This window comes from Taeniopygia guttata, chromosome Z (assembly GCF_048771995.1).
Source record: "Taeniopygia guttata chromosome Z, bTaeGut7.mat, whole genome shotgun sequence".
NCBI lineage: Eukaryota > Metazoa > Chordata > Aves > Passeriformes > Estrildidae > Taeniopygia > Taeniopygia guttata.
In genome coordinates this window covers 45,489,958-45,510,697 of record NC_133063.1, presented here as the reverse complement: position 1 = coordinate 45,510,697, position 20,740 = coordinate 45,489,958, and the positions used below count along the sequence as shown (strand labels likewise).

The window sequence follows — 20,740 nt, the reverse complement described above, 5'->3', positions numbered from 1 at the left end:
TGAAAACAGCAGAGGCTTCAGCAGGCCACGATTAATTCATTCTTCTTATGAAGCTTCTGAATCTTTTGCTCACCTATGCAAGCAATAAGGAAAATGAAAAAAAAAACACCCACGCTGTCTCATGCTGAAAAGCAGGAAAAAAAAGTTGGGTTTGAAGAGCGGGTGGAAGGGGTGTGGTTACCCAGGAGGTGTGTCAGGCATCGATGAACTTATTTATAAGCAAAGGCAGCTGTGCTGGAGAAGAAACTTTGCTGAGGCTTTGTCAGCTGCTGCTTTTTCCCTGACACCACTTGAGAAGCACCTCTACTGTGATGGGGCGGCAAAAGGATGTTCTTGCTACCATTGAGGAACACCTGAGGATCAGAAACAAATTAGTGCGGCAAGCACTGGCTGAGTGCTTGGGAACACTGATCCTGGTGGTGAGTGGGGGCTGTAGTGTGGGGATGCTCTCTAACCTGTGGGTTTGAGGGAAATTGTCCTGGTGAAGGGGCTGTGTTGCTGCCAGGGTTTGCATTAGGAAGGAGCCCAGCTCTGGTGCAACCTGCTGCTAGGGGTCTGGAGGACAGTCTCTGTGCACAGGGAAAAAATTAATGCATGTTGCTTAAGGGTGGACATTGGGTTTCCTGCAAAATGTGGGCTCTGAAGAGCTTCTTTGGTGTGTGGAAGCTTCTGTGTATCTGGGAAGTGCAGGGAGCAAAACATCTCTGTGTAAGCAGCAAGTATTTTGCTAGAGATCATGCAAAATTTTCTTTCTGTCTGCCCTGGAATATTTTCTTGGCTCAGAAATACTGCAAATGTTATCACCCTGGGAAGTGAAGGTGGTTTTTTTTTGTTTTGTTTTGTTTTTTCCTCTTTGCTTTCCCCAGGCATCCCATCAAGAAGAAGTAGCCAGAATTTAAACTGTTGCAGTGTCCTTTTGCTGTCAGCCCCTGATTCCCCAGGGGCTTGTCAGTGTGGCTGCACGATACCATGGCAGCTCGTGCTGACAGCCAGATGGGACCTGGTGCTTGCTATCAGTCAGTGTGTTTTTCAGTGGCCAATTTAGATAAAACTTTTCTGCCTGTTTCAGTGCTCGGTTTCCAAAGGGGTGGAATATAAGGCATAAAACAAGATAAATGTGTGTCTAATGCCTGAAGTTGCAAACGTTTTGAGCGGCTGCAATTTGCTTTAAAGTTAAAGATAGATATGAACAGCTAGGAGAGTTGTGTATGAGCTGTGTGGAGTAAATACTGGTGTAGAAAAATGGTGACAGGGATATCTGGCTTAGAGCATCTGCATCTGAAAATGCAGGACTGCCCAGTTTGATGCATGTATATTGAGGCAGAAATGAGCTGGAGTTTGCACAGTGAATATCTGCAGGTACAAGTTCCTCTGAAGTGGTGTAAATCTAGAGCAACGCTGAAGGTTTCAATAGAGTGACTGTGGGTTTACACTTCTTTGTAATTGATGGCTGAACTGCTTGGAGAGTATTGGAAGAGTTGAAGGCAGAGGAATGCTTGATGAAGCACCTGGGGAACAACACAAAAAGACTGACACAATTATATGCTTTCATAAATAAGACCTTTTTTTTGATGATGAAGAGAGGACTTCTGAATCTTCTATGGCAGCTTAGGGGACTCTGCTAAGACTGTGTAAAATGCTACCAGTCTTAAAGAAACAGCTTTGTATAGTGCAATGGCTTTATTGTCAGAGCAACCCAGCTTTGGTGATTTGCCAACAAGTCCTGTTGATTTTTCCAAGAAGAGTTGTTTGGAATTAAGGTGGGTAGAAGATGATAGGAAAGTGATTAACAGCTAGAAGATTGCTGTCTATTAATCACTGATGTCGCTGTTAGTCTCAGGATTGAAACAAGGTAAGTCTTGTAAGGTGGACTAATGCCTCCTGATAGCAAAGCTAATATTGCTGAGAAACAAGACAAACCTTTAGCCATGTGGATCTGAGCTTTCAGAAGGGCTTATGATCCAAACTCCATTAGTCCACCCTCTGACTGTGACAATTTGCACAACAGCAACTAATTTTCCTTACACCTTGCTTCTCCAGGCGGAGAGGAATTGGGATCTGCTCAGAGCTTGAGGAAGGGTTTGGTCCAAATCATAGACAGCCTCCAAAATGGCAGTGAAAATGGGCACACATCAGCCACGCTGGACACTGCACTGGCAGAAGTGGGCAGCACACACCTTGTCCTCAGGAGCATCAAACATGCTTTGTTTCTGTGTGTGTGTGTGTGTGTGTGTGTGTCAAAGTTTACAGGCTGAGCTTTCACTGTGTTCAGGAGTTCCTGAACTGGTTTTAGTGGCAACACTCAACTCCATATTGTAGGATTTGCAAACCCACTTAGGATCTCCTGCAGCAGCTCTGCAGTAGACAGAGCACTGTGGACATTCTGTGTCCATGTGGGAGAAGGTGGGGTGGGCTTGTAGGAGGAAAGGGAAAGTCCCAAACTCCGTGAATGCTCTCACACAGTCAGAAGTCCAAAACATGCTACACCAGAGGGAAATGGGTTCCAAGACTGCAAGCTTACAATATCCAAGCCAGTTAATCCCTTTCCAACTTCATGCTGTCTCAGTCTTTCTCTTCATTCATCTTAATGAAGAGAAACTTACAGTTTCTTCTTTATTAACACCCTTACTCCTTTTCATCCTTTTATTATATCACTATCACCTACATGAAGTAGAAGGGGTCTTGAAGGTGAATTCCTTCCCCTTTCAGTTGGCCTGGACCATTGTTTGAATTGGATTTTCTCCAAGGACAGAATTTGTAATTTTGTACCTTGCAAAAGTCCCTACTGCCCACCCTGCCAGCAGGTTGAGTTGTGTATGCATTTAGATGCATTGTACCCCAGTAAATATCTGGTTTGGTCCTCACAGTAAAATGCCTGAGGAAAGACCTGAATCCGCGAAAATTTTCTTCATGGGAGATGGAGTTGACTAAACACATGTATGTTTGAATAGAATATTGTCAGGGAAGGATTTAAGTGTTCACACTGAAATCAACTTCCTGAGCCCCAAAGGAGGGAGATGGTTTAAAGTTTGCAGCTTACTTTAAATTTCACTGTGTAATGTAAAACTTGTCCCTCTGTGGATATTGGCACTGCTTCAGCTTCTTCCCTCCCTTTCACTTGCATAATGACTACAGCTCTCTTAAACTCTTCTAGAGAAAAGCTATTGCAGATCCCTACATAGTCTTGTCACCTGTAAGAATGAACCTAGTGCTTGATTTTATTTCTCTCATTTTTTTAAAGAAATTTTGAAGGTAGAACATAGTGTGGTTTGAGCTGGAAATGACTGTTAGAATAGTGCCTTTTTTTTTTTTTTAAGATAAGAAAAATAATCCAGCTAAGGCAGCCAAGCCCTAAGGAATGCCAAGACGAGTTGCAGTCTACTTGCAAGCCACTTTTGCTGTGCAGAGCACCTTGCAAAACTTTTATTTAGTTTGTGGGTGGTGTCTCTATTGTTGCAAAAATAGTAATGCTGATTCTACATACATTTCCTTTGATGCTTAAATTGGCATTTCCCTTCTTCAAAATTCACTTTCTGAGTAGCACTTTAGGCTTGAGCTTAATACCTGTGTTGGAAGCACCGCTTGCTGGCATCGTTAAGCACTACAAAAGCCAAAGGCATTTTCCCAGTCCCTTGCTGTTTGTGTTATTACTGTAGCAACCCACTAAAGCCAGATTTCCATGGTGGGTCTCCGTGCCTCTCTTAAGGCTCAGTCTGTTTGCCTTGCTCTTCTAGCTCTAAGTACCAAGGACGGCTCTGTTTGTCTTTTACATTTGCAGGAGAAATAATATGCTGATTATGACCGATTTCTGAGTGGGACTCACTGTGAACCACTGCTTTAGAGGCACAAAGAAGGAATAAAATAACTCCTAATTGCTCTTCAGTTGGTGCTGCCTTGACTTTGTGGCTAGGTGGCAGCTTTTTGGGGTATGACGGTGCTGTAGTCCACAGAAATAAAAACGACAAAGTGGTTTGGATGACTAAAGCAAGGGGAGCTTCATCTCATGAGAGGACCACAGCAAGGGGAGCCCTACTTAGGTGTTGGCAATTTGAAATTGCTGCTCACCCCACAACTGTCTGGGGCAGCACAGTAGTTCCCACAGTTGCTTTTTGATTTGGAGGGTTTGCTTAAACCCAGCTTGTCACATTTGGTAAATGTAATTTAAAATTAAAAAAAAAAATATTTTTGTTGTTAATGCTTTGCTAGTGTGTAAAAGGGAGTGAAAATTCCTTTTTGTAAGCATATTGAGTGCTGCTGATTGAAAGGAGTGGTGGGTCCTGTGCTGCTGGGAGTAGGGACATGGGAAGTGGGAGCGCTGAGCTTTCCCTCAACCCTTCCACCAGAAGAGGCTGAAGCTCTTCACTAACTGTCCAAAACTGTCCCTTCTTGCTGTCTCTTTCCAGGAGCAGGACATTTCTCCTTCCTATAAACAGGACAGTTTGGGTACTAAGAGTTTCCCTTGGTGGGAAGGAAGCTTTTTCCCAGGAGTGCCCAACCTTGTGACCAAACCCCCACCAGACCTACTGGTCTTTCTAACAGCTAAAACCTCTTGATCTGGACAATAGCAGGGAACATCAGAATAAATGTTTTTCCTTCTGTGCGTGTGTGAACAACCTAATCCAGTGAATTTCCTCTCTAATGCCCAAGCCCTCTGCTGAAGGTTGCTCAGGTTTCTTGAGCTGAGGAAGGCTCGTTGCTCCAGCTATGTTTTTTTTTTGTAGCATGCAATGTATGTGGGGTGCAGTTTTGCTCAGAATCTCTCATCTCTCCAGCCCTGCAGCCCTACCTTGGCTCTGGTCCAGTGGGTGGTGCACAAAGAGCTGTAACATAACACAACATCTGCTGCTGCCCTTTCTGCAGGGCTGCTTCTCTACAGGCTGCCTCCAGCTGTTCTGGACAAAAAAATGGGCTGAGAGGTCTAAGGTTTTTCCTTGTGTTGTAAATTGAGAATGATGACCAGCGTGGTTGTTTGAGAGATGCTTTGAGGACAAGCATAAAGGATAGTGCTTCTTGCATTGTCTTTTTGGCTGATGGAGGCTATCCTGCCATGTGAACTGTGGAGTTCAAGATCCCTGCGCACTGGTCTTGCTCCCTGCCTTCTCTCTATGAAAAGTGGTACCCTCTGTGTGTCCAAAACTTAAAATCATTTGTCAGTATCTCCAGGTCTCTCCTTCAAAGCAGACATGATGTGATTGACCTTCATGCATCTTCCCCATTAACAAAAGGACATCAAGGCCTGACCAGTCTTTTCCCACCAGGGTGATTAGGGTAGATTTACAGCAGGCTTCTTGCCTAATCCCCGGTTTACTTGCTGGTAGAAGAGCTGTAATTCACATAATTGCACTCCTCCTGTTCTATGCCAGCTAAACTTTTCCACCTACATTTAGAGACCAGCCTGTCTGAAGTTGAACACAAATGCACTCAGGCCTTTTGTGTTGCACCTGAAGGTGTAAAAAAGCTTTGGCAAAGAAAGGAGACAAGAAAGGAAAGAAACCTGTCTCTTTTGCAGAGGAGTTCTGAGCACCATGTATGAAGCTTCACATGTGAAGCTCTTTTCCACAAGGTCTGCCTAAATAGGCTGCCTTTGGTAGCCTTGTTTCTTCCTGAGCCATTGCAACTTTTTTAATGTCCATGTTTTTTTCCTACCAGCCCTTAATGGCTATTGTACTTTCATGTTTTCAGATGTTGAGACGGTGTGTTTTTAACTTGAGTGTTTGAGATAGGCTGTTTTTATCTTGAGTGACAAAGACAGCTGCTCAGTCTCCAAACATGCCCTGGACACAGGGAGCTCAAGATTTCCTGAGTGTGAGGTATCCCCTGCAATGTGCTACCTTTTCCTGTTATTTGCTGCTGCTTCTGTTGGTGCCTCCTTTGTACAGGGGGGTTCTTCTCCCCTCTGCAGTCTGTCAGCCCTGCCACTCTTGAACCCATTCCTGCAGAACAAGGATTTAGCCCCTTTTCAGTGCGAGAAGTTGAGTTACCCTATAAGCAGTACGAAGCCCCTCTGTTAGGTTTGCTAGAGTCAGTAAGATGAAATTAGGGAGCAGGCTTCCATTAACCTGGTTAAAGGGTGTATTGACTTCAATTGCTTGGAGAGCAGGTTTTAACACATTGGAGTGATGCTTTATTACAAGTATTTTATTAGCACTTTAAAACCACTTTTGAACTTGGCTAGTATCATGGGTATGTAACAGTTGACTGCTGCACCAACTGTCATGGGAGGTGCTAACCTGGGTTTCTGTTGGCTGGATATTCTTCCAGAAGTGGTTTTTTTTTTTTTTTCCTACATAAAAACAGAACCAAATTACAACTCCCCCATCAAACCAAAGCCAAACAAATGAAAAAGTGAAACAAAACCCCAACAAACGCAAATGAAGAACAAAACCACAAAACAAAATGCTGTGGGAGACAGGTTATTAAAATCAAAAGACTGGGGTGTGATCTCCCCCTCAGGTGTACACCACTGTCCCTGACTACAGTGGTACAATATTGCCTAAGAACTCTTAAATACATTGTACAGACTAAAAAGACTGGGGAAAATGCTGAATTTCTTTTACTTGACCTTCCTTGCCTTTCAACCCAAGCTCTGTGAGCAGTGGATAAACAAAACCGAAAAAATGAAAGCTGAGGTTCTCTGGTCTCATCTGACCTGGGAAGAGGAATTGGAAAGAAAACTAGCAAAGAGCAGAAGTGAAGGTGGTGTGATTAAAAATTGTATCAGCTACTACCACAACAAAACTCTGTAGTGTCAAGGTACTTGCCACAAAAGTCTGGGAGAGCATGATTTTAACTGGTTCCTTAAAGTCAAATGCTGTGGACTGCATGTCATGCATGACACTGTATTTTTGTATTTAGTGGACTCCATTGGTACAGGATGGAATTGAACACATGCATATCAAAGTTCAAACCTGTTCCTAAGTATTACTGCTCTCTTTTTATCTGCTAGGGGTTAAGTTTTCTACTGTTAATGCTGAATTAAGCCAAATAGTGCTCATGGCTCATCTGATAAAAAGTTGTAATGGTCCTGCGGAGTAGCTTCGGGGTGTTTCTGCATGGCCCATAGACTCTGTTCTGAGGAAAAGCTGGAGAGCTACTGGCAGGTGGAGGATGGAGGAGAGAAGGGTGGGGAATGACTTCTTGAGATAACCTCTTGAGAAATGGCAGACCTGGCATTCCTCCAGCTGAAGGGAAGACCTTTTTGGGTGATCAGGGAGGTGGAGGTGGGAAAATTTTACTCTGTGGTTTCTGCAACCAAAAGGTATGTGTATAATGAGCCATCCACCTGCAGAACTGCCAGTTCTTGCAGAGTAAATAACACAAATACCGTCATCACTAGGGATCATGGAGGGTAAACTCCATTAAACTCAGGTTTTGTGTGCTTGTCCCCTGCCTGGTCAGACTAATGTGCTGTGTGGTCTTTGAGAGGCAAACACCATGGCCATGTACTCTCTGAAATCTCTCCAAAGCTTGCTGGGGCTTGTTTGGGGAAAGGGTGAAATAAGATTCACCCTGGCCATTAGCCTGTATTTGTTTGCACAACTGGAGCTCTACTTCCCTTGGTGGTTTGGGCATAGCTGTTTCAATTTGTTGCCAATAAACAAATCTTTTCTGCCTTTGTCTTGGAGTCTCCTCTGCCAGCTTGGTAAGGACATTGTAGGGGCTATTCTGACTGCACCCAGTAGAGAGCAGTGCTTGCTATCCCTCCGTCACCAATGATTTCTGAAACAGGTTCCTTTAGTTTTATACAAGGCCCTTGTGTTGGCCACCTGGTTCCTTGTCAAGAGGCACCTATTTACAGAGTGTCCACCTCATGAATCAGGCTGCAGCCTACCTGGCTGCTTTTTTCCAAGCAAGCTGAGTACACCTTTTGCTTTGTTAGCAATTCTTCAGTTGTCAAGGGTATGGGAGGGGATGAGTTATGTGTGTTTTGTCTTTGCCTCTGATTTGGATTGTGTGTTGCTCAATGGGCATGTCCAGTGTTGGGTGGAGAGTAGACAACAGCAGACCCATCCACCTCAGTGCCTATTTGGTGGCTTATCCTGTAGGAGTTGATACCACCTCTGTGGCAATTCTGGGATGATGGAGTTCATGGAAGGAGAAAGTCTTTGTGTAGTTACGGGTATGTGGTCAGAAGAAATAAGTCAAGCCTTGATCCCTAGATTTGAGCATCTCATGAGCTGTAATCTCAAGGCTGTAATCTCTGCCACAGTTTAAGGATCCTCTCAGTACCTGCCAATGTGGTAATTCCAAGTGATAAAACACCAAGGGTCAGTTCAGGTGGAGCCAGTGGGAGATACACATGATCAGGTTCAGAGCTCTTTAAATTATATGTTGCATAGTGAAACGACTTGCCAAGATAGAAAGCCTGCAGCTGGATGACTGATGAACTGAATTGCTGGGGGAAACTGGTTTGAGTTATTAAGGGTGAGCATAGGAATGAAGGCTTTTAGGTGCAGTTGGGAAGAGAAGGATTATCCAGTTGGAGTGAACATATTTAATTGAGACCTTCCATACCTACTAGGAAAGAGTTTTACCAGCCAGAATACACAGCTTTTGTTTGCCAGAGTGTTTGGTTTGCTACACCCCTGATCTTAGACAGAAGGACAAGACTGGCTGCGCTGGTGGACTCTCTTGAATATTGACTTTTCTTGATGGAGCCTGGAAGGAGAATTCCATGAATGTCAGCCTGAATTTGGCCTTCTTCAGTCATGGCTGTATTTCCAGGCATTAGCAGAATTGTTTCCTACCAACCTATGTGCTACTGTGTCAAACAATTATTAGTCTTTTTAACACAATGGTACCCACATCCCTCATCAACATAGTTATACTGTGAATATCTCAGATCAGGACAATATCTGGCCCATCTTTCTCACCTGGCATCTTAAAATTAGGTGTTTGGACAAAGAATTACAGACTCCTGTAGATCCATCTTGCTTTTAATTTTATCCATGTTTTTCATCCATCCCACCAGGAGTTAGATTTGTCTCTGCCCTTTCTTCTTCTCTCCCATTGCTAGAGATAATGTGTAGATACTTTGACCAAAGGTAGAAGCTGTGAAGGTTTTCAATCATGAGTGGAGTATGATGGCCCATGAAGGTGTAAGGAGAGCAATTACAGGCATTGGTCAGCAACTGGCCCTGATGTGAAACAGAGAGGGTAATTTCAATCTCTTTTTCTCCTCCTAGCTCTTTGGCTGTGGCTCTGTTGCCCAGATCATTCTCAGCAGAGGGACTCATGGGGGTTTCCTGACTGTCAACCTGGCCTTCGGCTTCGCTGTAACGCTCGGCATTTTGATCGCAGGACAAGTATCAGGTATGTGTGGCTCCGTGTAGGCTGAGTTTCACTTGTGTCAGTTATTGTGTAGGCCTACTTTTCCTGTGTGGCACTGGCATGGAAGCTAGTGCCCCTTGGCACAACTCTGGGACCTACATTCTGCCCATAAAAGTACACTAACCACCAACCTCTCTGCAGGTGGACATCTGAACCCAGCTGTCACTTTTGCCATGTGCTTATTGGCCCGGGAGCCCTGGATCAAGCTACCAATTTATGCACTTGCACAAACCCTGGGGGCTTTCCTTGGAGCTGGTATAGTCTTTGGGCTGTACTATGGTAAGTGTGTCCTTTTTGAGGTGAGACTGGTATGTTTATGACTCACTGCAGAGAGGGAGGTTTCCATATCAGAGGGGAGCACTTGCAGTGCAGAGATCCAAGCAACTTCCTTTACTGTGTTTCTGGGATGGCTTTCCCATTCTCATGATGATGGGTTCAAGCCTCCTCAAAGCAATCTGAAGGCCAACCAGCATTGTCAAAGTGCAAGTCTTTGGCCTTGAGTAATGAACACTGGACCTCTGGATTGGCTCTTTTGTATCTATTGGTCTTCTAGAAAAGTCAATGAAACACTAACAGTGATGAAGGTTTTATATCTGTTCACTGTTCCAGAACCATTTTCTCATTCTTGTCTTAAAAAATGAAGTCTTCCACTGTGATGTCAAATGCATTATCTTGTGTTAGCTTCCATATAATGTGACTTCTAGCAGATTTTGCTGCTTTTATCAGAGTGGTTCCAAGCCTTGGAAAGCACTATACAAATCCAATTCCTCATGCCTCTATTTCTCCTGTGTGCTTTTCATCATCATAGGGGGCAAGAACTGAATTTTTATGCTGGCTCTTGCTGTTCCTCTAATATCAAGTGTGACATTTGGACTCAGACTTTGCCTCCCAGTTGTTTCTGGCAATAGGAGTGATGTTCCCTAGCTGAGTGGAGCATCCGGGTCACTGTTATTTCCAGCTGGAGGAGGAAGCTGCCATCCCAGCACTGGCTGGAATTACTTTTCACTTTAGAAAGAAGCAAGGAGACCTACCTTCCTCTCAGTAAACATCAGGGCCACAGTTCAACACCAATTACCTTTCCAGCTGGTGGATTGAGGCCTCCTCTTCAGAAGGGATTTAACCCAATTTTAGCTACCTAACCAATGGAAAAGCTAATGGAAAACCCATGGACATTCAGAGGCGTCTGTTTTTGTCTCTACTCACAATGAAGGAAAGGTAGACTGCCCTAAGTTAGTTACCAGCTTCTACACAGTGGTAGGCAAGGCACTGGCAGCTCCAAAGACAACCTTAGGAATTGTAACTAAAAAAGTGAAAGAACATACCAAATCCTGTTTGCTGATCCATATCTATGTCATATCTTCACCAAGACTGATACCACAGGTGTTTGGTTACCTTTGGGAGAGAGCTGCAGTCACCTTGGTGTTTGCTTCTTGACTCTTTTTCTTGATGCCTGGCAAATAATTGTTAGGAACAGGGACTAATGCCATCTGCCTCTGAGCCTGACTGGTAAAAAGCTGTGGTGGATGATGCCCTGAGTTTTCCAAATAAGTACTTGCTCTACAGCAAATGATTTTTTTTTTTTCTCCTTCTCTACCTCTAGATGCTATATGGGCTTTTGACAATAACCAGCTCACTGTTATAGGAAAGAATGCCACTGCTGGTATTTTTGCCACCTACCCATCTGAGCATCTGAATGTTGTGAATGGCTTCTTTGACCAGGTAAGAGGGTGCTGGGAGGATGAAAATGTATTTGAAGAGGAATCTTTTGGGTGGGTCTGGGCCTCATGTTTAGTTAGAAAATTAATTGCAATTTAAAGATAAGATATCCAGAAAGTTTTTTTGCAGTTAACACAGGTATCTCACTAGCCCATAGGAAGAGCAGGGCCAGAAAGGACCTTACAGCCAGAAGTCTTGTGCAGAGGCATTAAAAATTGGTAAAACACTGGTCAGGACACCAGAGAAAAGAATGCCATTTGTCATAGTCCCTGAAAAGCCATAGCGTGAGGAATGATCTCGCTTCTCTCTCTTCCTCACTCTCACTCTAGTACTGTGGGTGTGGCACAGTCCAGAGGTCAGTTGGGTATGGGGTGTTGGTTGCTGTTGAATCTGACTGTCTCCTAAACTTGTCATCAATCACAAAAGGAACAGCTTCTACCCAGCCATGGCATGTGGGAAGGAGGTTTAGATGCTTCCAGCTTTTGTGACTGCCTAAATAGATATTCATAACTCTTCTGGGGGTAGGGAGAAAAGTGCAAGTTTAATTGAGGTTCTGGCTGGCGTAATCTCAAGAGAGGAGCATTTTCTTCCCATGGCTGCTGTGGTCTGATAGTGTCATGGGATGACTTTGTGCACCTCTTCCATTTAAGAGAATTACATCCCAGAGTTGTTAAATAACTTGGTTAGAAGACTAATCTGGATTAAATTCTTGTTTTCCTTCCCCATCCCTCTCCAGTTCATTGGCACTGCCTCCCTGATTGTTTGTGTCTTGGCTATTGTTGATCCCTACAACAACCCCGTCCCCACTGGGCTGGAGGCTTTCACAGTTGGTTTTGTAGTCCTCGTTATTGGAACCTCCATGGGCTTCAACTCTGGCTATGCTGTCAACCCTGCCAGGGACTTTGGGCCTCGTCTCTTCACAGCCATTGCTGGCTGGGGCATGGAAGTGTTCCGGTAAGTGCTTGATGATGAATACCTTGTGCAGCAAGGGGAAATAAATTATGAATCCAAATAGATGGTAGCTCTGGCACTATAAAGAGTCTTGGCAGCCACGAGGTATCTTTGGATTGTCTAAATGTTGCTAAAAGACACTGCTTTTCGGCTTCTCAAGAAATTGTGGAAGGTGGGCAGCTTCCAGTGCTGAGAGCAAATGACATAACTTTGCTATCAAAGAGGAAATCTAGGAGTATCCATGGGAACTTCAGTTGCACCTTGAACATGAGCACATAATGATTTTTAAATGGTAGAAAATGAGAAGTGTTTGTTATTTTTGGAGACAATTAAGAGAGTCATGTTATCAAGGGCTGCTTTCCTGCAAGCAGTGGGAGGGAATTGAAGGTGCCTAATGCAGGCACAGCAAATGCTTCTCTCCTTTCTTGGTAGAGAGATAGTCTTGGAAATCCTGAAAGTAGCTGTTCTGAATTGCTTGTCACTGGGACTTAAAGTGTTTGTGTGATTGTGTGTAGCAACTTCTGCCTTGGAAGCTCTGCAGATGCGCAGGTGCTACTGTCCTGTGCGAGTGGGTGGTGATGTCTGCAGAGGGTCAGATCTTGCACGGCCCCAGATCCAAGTGCAAATATCCTGGTGTTTAGGCTGCAGTTCTTATCTTGTGCCCTTTCTTTTTGTTTTCCAGGGTTGGTAAGCCCTCCCACTGGTGGTGGGTTCCAGTTGTCGCTCCTTTCCTTGGGGCAGTGGCGGGAGTGATTGTCTATCAGCTGACGATTGGATGTCATGATGAGCCTTCTCCGCCTGCCTCTGAGCAGGAAACAGTCAAGCTGGCTAATGTGAAGCACAAGGAGAGGGTCTGAGGAAGCTGCCACCTAGATCTGGCAGGTATTCATTACTCAGGACTGCAGCTGGAAAAAAGGAGACGTTAAGAAGAGCTTCAAGAACAACAGGAAGAGTTTTTTACCTGTCTAGTAATTTTTTTTTCTTTTTTGTATATCCCTGACATGTTTGCTTTTGACATTTCCCTATGAACCTTCCTCCAAATGCAGTATCATGTAATCTTTTCCTAATAGAAGGGGATTGAGGACTGTAGGAGTCAGGAGAGAAGTGGGCGTGGGCATTTTTGTCCAACACAAATCAGGTGTTCAGGAATATGAAGCTCTTTTGAGCTATGTTGCTGACATTGCCTGTGACCTTGGCAAACTGCTTCCCTTCAAACCTGTGTTCCAATCTGTAGAATGGGGATCATGCAAAACTTAAATTGTTTTGTTGGCATGGATTGGAAGCTCCTATGTCCTGGAGAAAATTTGCCTGTGATTCTGTGGATCAAATTCTGCTTGATGTTGCTCTAAAGTCTGTACCTTGACACCAGGAATTAACTAGTCTAGAGGATTTTTATTAGCCAAACTTTCATATCTCATACGAATTCCTAGATATTATATCAGTCAGCTGATCCATAATGTCAGTGCAGAGAGTAAGAAAGCATTGGATTTTCATTAAATAGTAAGACAAAATGTTTACAAACAAGTACACCCTGGTGTTACAACAAAAAATTTTAGTATTACCAACTCCTAGAAGATCACATGTAGGAAATCCTTATTCTAACCAGGGCTAATCTAGATGGAAAGCTTGGCTCCCAGAAGCAGCCTTCCTAATTAATCAGCTTTGTATATAAACTGCAAGGAGCTAATAGCCAAGATCCAATGGAAACACAGTGTTGCTTAAGTTGCGTGTGTTCATGTAAATTTTACAGTGGTGTTGTTGGGTTTCTTTTTTTTGGTTTTTTTTTAGTAGATTTATATATAAATATACTCCTTAAAGCTGTTACTAAATACCGAGGTTGGGATGAGTTCATATAGAGATGTATGGGAACTGCCGATTCTCTATCAGCTTTACATAATTTAGGTTTTCCTGGGATGGTCTTGGATTATGGCATTGTGGTTTTTGGAGCACCTCCTTTTCTACCTTGCAGAATAACTAGGATATCCCTGGTACTCATGGCTGAGGGACTGAGGTCAGGCACCTCCTATACTAGCAGTACTGGCATCTCAGGGGATCTCTGGCTCTCCCAATGCCATATTATTACAAAGTATTTGAAAAAAAGCATTAGTGGTTGTGAAAGAATTTATAAGTCCGATGCATTAAAGAGACTTGTTCAAAGCCTATTTCTTTGATGTGTGAATTCATGAAAAAATGTATCTTTGTACACATTTCCAGTCACTAAAAGGAAGTATTCTCTTTTTTCCTTTTTTAAAAAATAAAATGTCGATACTCGCACTGTAAAATGCTAGTCTTTATTGTATTTTTAAGCAACTGTCAGCAAACTTCACCATGAAAAGAAAGTCATCTATAGCAATAGCTTCCTCAAGCCCTTTTCCTCTTCAGCCTGACCAAAGGGGAATTAACACTTTCAGGTAGTACATCTACATGCTCCATTTGTGTTTTATGCCTTTCCTTTTTGGAGTGTGATTTTGAGGCATGTGGAGGAGATGGAGTAGCTGTGCTCAGTATAGTGACCAAGGTATGGGCTGGGGTTGAGATTGTCCTGCTGTCAGGCATCTTAGTTTTAAGGCAGAAGAACCACTGGGTAAATGTTTGTCCTTCACCCTCTGTACAATTTAAATTCCCTCTTCTTTCACTTAACATAGTTCTGAATGTGTTCTGCCTTCATCTACTGTCCAGCCCCATTTAGCATATTACACAAGTCAACTTTCTTTTTCTGTAGCTATGTCAGCAAGGAAAAGTACAACAGACCTGAACACAGTGCTTACAGAATTAGACAACAACTTACCTATAAATAAAATGATTCTTGCTCTTTGGCTGGTGTGTCTACTGCTGTATTTTTCCTGTATTAATTGTGCTGGCTTAAAATAACTCCTCACTTCCCACATGATGCCATACTGAAGAATTCAGTGAGGTCTGCATGAATGTGGTTTCCTGCAATTCATCAGCTAGGAATCAAATGGCTTTTGGGAAGAAATTTCTCAGTTTTGTTTGATTTACTCTATGTGCGGACAGCATATTGTTTTTTAACTTTCTAATATGAAAGTGTATCCCTCAGACTCTATGTAGCAGCTGTGTATATTGCTGTGATCAGCTAACACAGCTGCAGAATTCAATTCTCATTTCCCTTGTCTCTTTTTGTCTCTTTGTCTCTTTTTGTCTCTTTTTCTACTCTTCCACTACTTTGTATCTTCACCTATCTTGATCAATACATGAAAGTTCTTGCTGCAGATCTTAAGACTTTTGATCTTTTGATTCAAGGTGTAGTATGGATTCTGTTTTTTTTTTTTTTGTTTCTTCCCCCTTTGTTTGTCGTTTTTGTTGTTGTTGTTACATTACTTACCAGATTACTCTTGCTTTTGCCTGGCATGTAGCAATTAACTTTTACTATATCCCTGCCTTACTCATGCTTCAATTACGCATTATTACCTTTATTACAATGTCAATGTCATATCAATTTCAGGTTAAATTTTCTGTTTTAACTACTGTGTTAAGCTTTAGCTTTGCTGTTGGAGAAGGACCAAGCACTGAGTAGATCCATCAACATGAGAAAAGGGGCAGGCATTGCCTGCCATCAGTGGATGGAGAGTTATGGAAAACACGGACTCCAGAAGAATCTGGTCCATAGGAGACATGATTCTGTCTTTACTCTTTGCTAGCCATGTAAGGAGGGCAGTGCACAGCAGAGCTCGATACATCATATTTCAAGAAATCCTGAAGTGTTATTAAACTGTGGGGAGGGAAAGGTGTCTTCCCTGGCAGCAAACACCCTTAAATTGCTGCAAGTTGTGGTTCTGCTTGTTTTCAATTTAGCTGCCTTGAGAGACTTTCTGGGTGTTATTCACCTGGCAGACCCATGCAAATCCAAACACATTTCTTTTTTTCTTTTTTTTTTTTCATACATACCTAAATTTTAAAGGCAATGAATCACACTGTAGTGCCTCGCTGGAGAGGTAAGACTCGTCTGGCAAAACATAGTTATCTGGGTTTTAGGTCAGATGAACTCCAGCTGTCAAGCTATTGAAATATGCTTTGTAGGAAGAAATAAATCTACAATTTAAACTATTCCTTCTTGACAAGGAGAGTAATTTGTTGTTGGAACAGAATGCGAAAAGATGTTGTGGATTCTCTATTGTGTGAGGTTTTCCAATAAAGACTGGCTGTCTTGCAAAAATTTCTTTCACTTAAACTGCAAGTGTCACTGGAGGAAATTCACAGACCTCTCCACTAAAGAAGGTCAAGTTGACAGGATTTGTCCCTTTTGACCATAAAACCTATGAAATTTAAAGTTCAAGATGCAAGAAGCCTAGGTTCTTCTAGGTTTCTGTCTAAGAGTATTGCTGTGGGCGCTTTGGCATTTGTGGTATACCTTGGGAAGCTCTTCCACATCTGTTTGCTCTATTCCATCTGTAAAATGGCAGTAGCAATGCTGATTTCTTTCAAACCCTGCTCTGTTTCACCTTGTGGGAGCATGAATCAAAGGCTGCTTGGCACTGCAGTGTGGATGGGAGAATAGCACAGTCTCCCTTTCTGCAGCCCTTTCATCTCAAACTGAGCTTCAGATCTTTTGGCAGTGGTGTGTGCTGGGGATGCAGGAGCTGGTTGCATTTTCTAAGCAGCTCCAGGCAGGTCTGGTGGGGCTGTACCAGGGCAGGTTTCCACACATACTCAAAGCAAATGAGCATCGACAGATCATCTGCTTACTGTCTTTCCTTCGCCCCACCATCTACACCTTTGTGAAGAAGAGAAAATAACAAAATGGGAGGAAGACATCAAGGAGAACATGCTCTCAGGCTAAAGATTTCTAACCAGGATACACCTCTGAAACGATAAGAACTATGCTTCCTGAATTGGTGTTTTTGTAGGTTGTGGGATCACTGATTGCCTTAAGCCTTTTCAGGGAATTTGCCCAGTTTCCATTTACCAAATCTCCTGCTCTCCCTCGTCCCCTCCACTTGCATCCTATTAATTTCTGCTGCTGGACAGGAGCCAGCTTAATGAAACCTTTTGGGATCTGAGAAACTTTGTCTAAAATGTCCATCATTCCTCTACACTTCATTTCAAATGAAAGTGTCTTTGACTTATTTTTCTTGCTTGCATAAAATCTTTCACTTAAAGCATGGACACAGCTCATCTGCATCTCAGTCCATGAGTCTGGCCCAGACTGGCTGGCTCACAGGACCTGCATGGCTGCGTGACACCTGGCTTTGCAGCTGGTGGCATAAGAGGGAACAGGCTCCCTTTGAGTGAAGGTAACCACCCTGGCCCAAGGGCCTGGGCTTTGGGATGAGACCTTCCCTTGCCTCCAGGACAGCTTACCTGCTGCCTCATATCTTACCTGCTGCCCCTGCTTGCCCAGCAGCCAGTGCCATGGATTCCCACAACAGCTGCTTGGGTACTGGGATGACTTGGTCCCTCTCATGTGTAACTCTGGTGGGGGCCAAAAATCTGCAATCTGGATATAAGATGTGAGACTCAAGTATAACTCTTTAGGTGTTAGAACTTCCAGTGTCCTTCCATTTAACCATCTTCAGGAGGGAAAACACATCCCTGAGTCCTGTAACATTCATTACATACAGTGTAGATGTAATGCCCAAGAATAGGGTGGGATAGAGAGATAGTTTAGGCTCTGGTCATGTCTTGTCGTCTTAAAAACCCTTTTGTTCCTTGAAAAGTACTGTTTATAGAGTGGCTGTACATCTGTGGACAGGATCTACTCTCATCTAATTTGGGACATTCTGTATTTACCCACTTCTCAGTGTCTGGAATGCCACTAGCTCTTTAAATTCATCACTGTCCCTAGTGGAAACATGAGATAAGAGAGTCTCCTCTATCTCTGAGCAACAGAGCCACAAAGTGACACATTGCCAGAGCTCTCCCTCTGTCTATTTCTTTCACAGCACTACAAGTGCTGAGCAGACATCAGACATGGCAGCCCAGCTCTGTGCTTACCCTGATGAACAACTTGGCTTAAGAAACATACCACAGGGATGAACATTCCTGATACTGAGATGATAGTTATCCTTCCAGACGGAGGATAGAGATGATGGTGTCTCCAGACTCCAGACAAGAATGGTGGAACACTTAGACAATTTTGTGTTGTCTCTGGGTTCCTGAGGGTGTAGGGGTGACTGTGTAAGAGTGTTGGAAAACCCATCAGAGGAGGCAGGTGCAGAAGCTATCTGAGCTCTGCAGCATGAGACAAGCACAGTGCAAGAGGGAAAAAGAGCAACTGAGAGAAGTCTGGAAACCTACAACTCTGCTCCAACTGGCAAGTGACAACAGGAACTTCCCCTGAGACCACTTGAAAAGGAGAACTAAATTTCTTCATTGACTGTGCTGACTATGGGCTCAACTCATATGCCTAGGTATAGGGGTCAGGAACCATTTGAGATGCCCTGGGTCAGCCTGCCTGACTCTAGCTGCACTCAGAGGGGCTGAGATCTCCTGCAGGTCCCATGTCACATGTCCAAACCCCATGCAGATAGCTTTAAGAGTCCTGTGTGGGTGCAACTGGGTCAAGTCCTGGAGATCACTGAGCAGGAGTGGAATTCCCCCCTGGAAACTATGGCCTGGGTAAAGGCAGAAACTCAACAAATATCCACAGTTCCACGGCCTTTGTGTTAGGGCAACCATTTCCACGGAGGCATAGGAGTGGCACAGGGAACAGATGAAAGGTCTGCCTGCTCCTGTACTCAGTCACTCACAACAACCACTTACACCTCCCTACCCTCTTTAGGAATGCTTTAACAGGGAGCAGCAAAAAACACACAGATGAGTTGTCTCTTGAGCTCCCAAACACTCTTGGTTTGTTTTGTGACAGACTTCATTGAAACCAGCTCTCTTGAGGAGCTGGAGTAACGCTGCATTTACATAGCAACCGAAAGGAGTCTTTTGGTTTATACGAGGAGGGGCAATCTCATTCACTATCCCAAGGAGAAACACTGATGTTGTCTTATAATTAATACTTACTTTTTTCTAATTTTCTTGCCAGAAGACAAGTTTCCTGCCAGGCAGGTTTAGCTTGTCCCAGGAGATCTTCAACTGTTTTAAATTGCATTTGGGAGTACAGGAACACCTTCCTGAAGAACCTGTCAGGGAATACCCCAGATGTGAGGTTTCTGGCTGCTTTCGGTGGCAAATGGTCCCACATGGATGTTCCCTGCCAGATATAGCAGCTAAGGCTCAGCCTGAGATACTGGAGCTAAAAGAAATGTAGTTTGAGTGAGATACTGGTTTCCTTGCTCTATCTGAACTGAGCACACTCAGGTGTTAGTCACACAAACATGTCATTTCAGATGACAGGCTTTTATTAAGATTGTACCCTGTTCCTGGCCAGGAGCCACAAACCCAGAGCACTAATGCTAAAGGCTAATACTGGGTAACACTCACCTCTCAGGTATGAGTCACAGGGACAACTTGTAATAGCTGTATTTTGTGATTTGACTGGTGCCAGCTTGGACCCTGAAACAATTACATTTTCACTTAAAACTTCTGGGCTCTCTTGGGACCTCTGAACTCCACCCAGCACAGAAGGGTGGAATTTCTTTTGCCCTTTAACTTTGCTTTCCCTTTGTTGCTGCATAGCTTTAGGTAATCTCCAGGCAAATAGTTGCCTGAGTCCTTTCATTTACTTTGTGCTCACTCAGGAAATATTTACAGCTCTATTGGCCTTTCAGGAGGAAACACAATCATGGGAGAGGAGAAGCCATGCTGATAAACTTCCTCTGAGCCAGTGGGGCAGACATACAGATCCACAGGGGAGCCTCAATCCAATAAATCCTAGCTCAGCTAGTCCCTGAAATCTAGGATCAGGGATGCTGCTGCTCCAGCACATTTGAAGGATCACTGAGTCCAAGATGAGTCAGGTTGGAAGGGACCACTGGCTGTGTCATCTGGTCCAATGTTTCTGCTCAAGCAGGGTTATCCTACAACCCATTTCACAGGATTGTCTCCAGATGGTTCTGGAATACCTGCAGTGAGGAAGACTCCACAACCAGGATCCCTGGCCAGAAGAAGTTGGTTTTTGTACCAGTTCTTTGGAGATTCACAAGCTAAGTGGGGCTGTGAAGGGCCATGTGACCCTGACTGCCTGCAGTACAAGGTGTGGGTAATGTGGTCTTCCGCCCTCCCTGTTTTTGGGACTGGGATTACTAGCAGGAAAATCCTGGTGACAGCAGCAAAGCAAGACAGACTATGATTCTGAAGAAGTGATGGCAGCAATAGCTCTGCTTGATTTCAGTTCAGTGACTTTTAAACCTTGAATTCCATTATCAATGAGAGTGGTCAGAATGAAACCATTAACTAAAAACCAAGGTGTTGGGTCTATCCTGAACTGTAGAACCAGGCAGAAAAATAAAATGTATACATGTATTTTGTATGTATAACCAAGGGAATAATAACACAGGATGGAAAATCTCAAGGACTGCCCTTGGTCTCAGGAGATGGGAACTTGTTTTGGGAAGGGTGGATCTCCCTGTTTGTGCCATAGGGCACTTGTGTGTCTCCTGCATTGTGTATGCCAGGTGTCTGGAAGCGAGGAGTGGCGATGCAGATCTTTCCCACGCCTGAGACCCTTTGCTGGTCTGGGCATGGGCCTTTGGGTGTCTTTAAGGTAGGGAGAGAATGAGAGAGAGAGCAGCACCACCCTGCCCCTGGGCAGGCAGGGAGAAGGTTCATGCTGAAGATGATAATGTTGTGCACCGAAGGAGACAGCCTGTGCACAGATTTGCTATTCAATCAT

At 43.8% G+C, this 20,740-nt stretch overlaps 1 protein-coding gene across 1 annotated transcript; it reads left to right on the top strand.

The window, feature by feature from the left end:
- Positions 1-231: 231 nt before the first annotated feature.
- Positions 232-14,279, top strand: LOC100228082 (aquaporin-3). The gene is made up of 6 exons (XM_002188521.7): positions 232-419; positions 9,186-9,312; positions 9,472-9,609; positions 10,931-11,049; positions 11,783-12,000; positions 12,680-14,279. Exons 1-6 carry the CDS (start codon positions 312-314, stop codon positions 12,852-12,854), a joined length of 885 nt encoding a protein of 294 aa, XP_002188557.1. The 5' UTR covers positions 232-311; the 3' UTR covers positions 12,855-14,279.
- Positions 14,280-20,740: the final 6,461 nt, after the last annotated feature.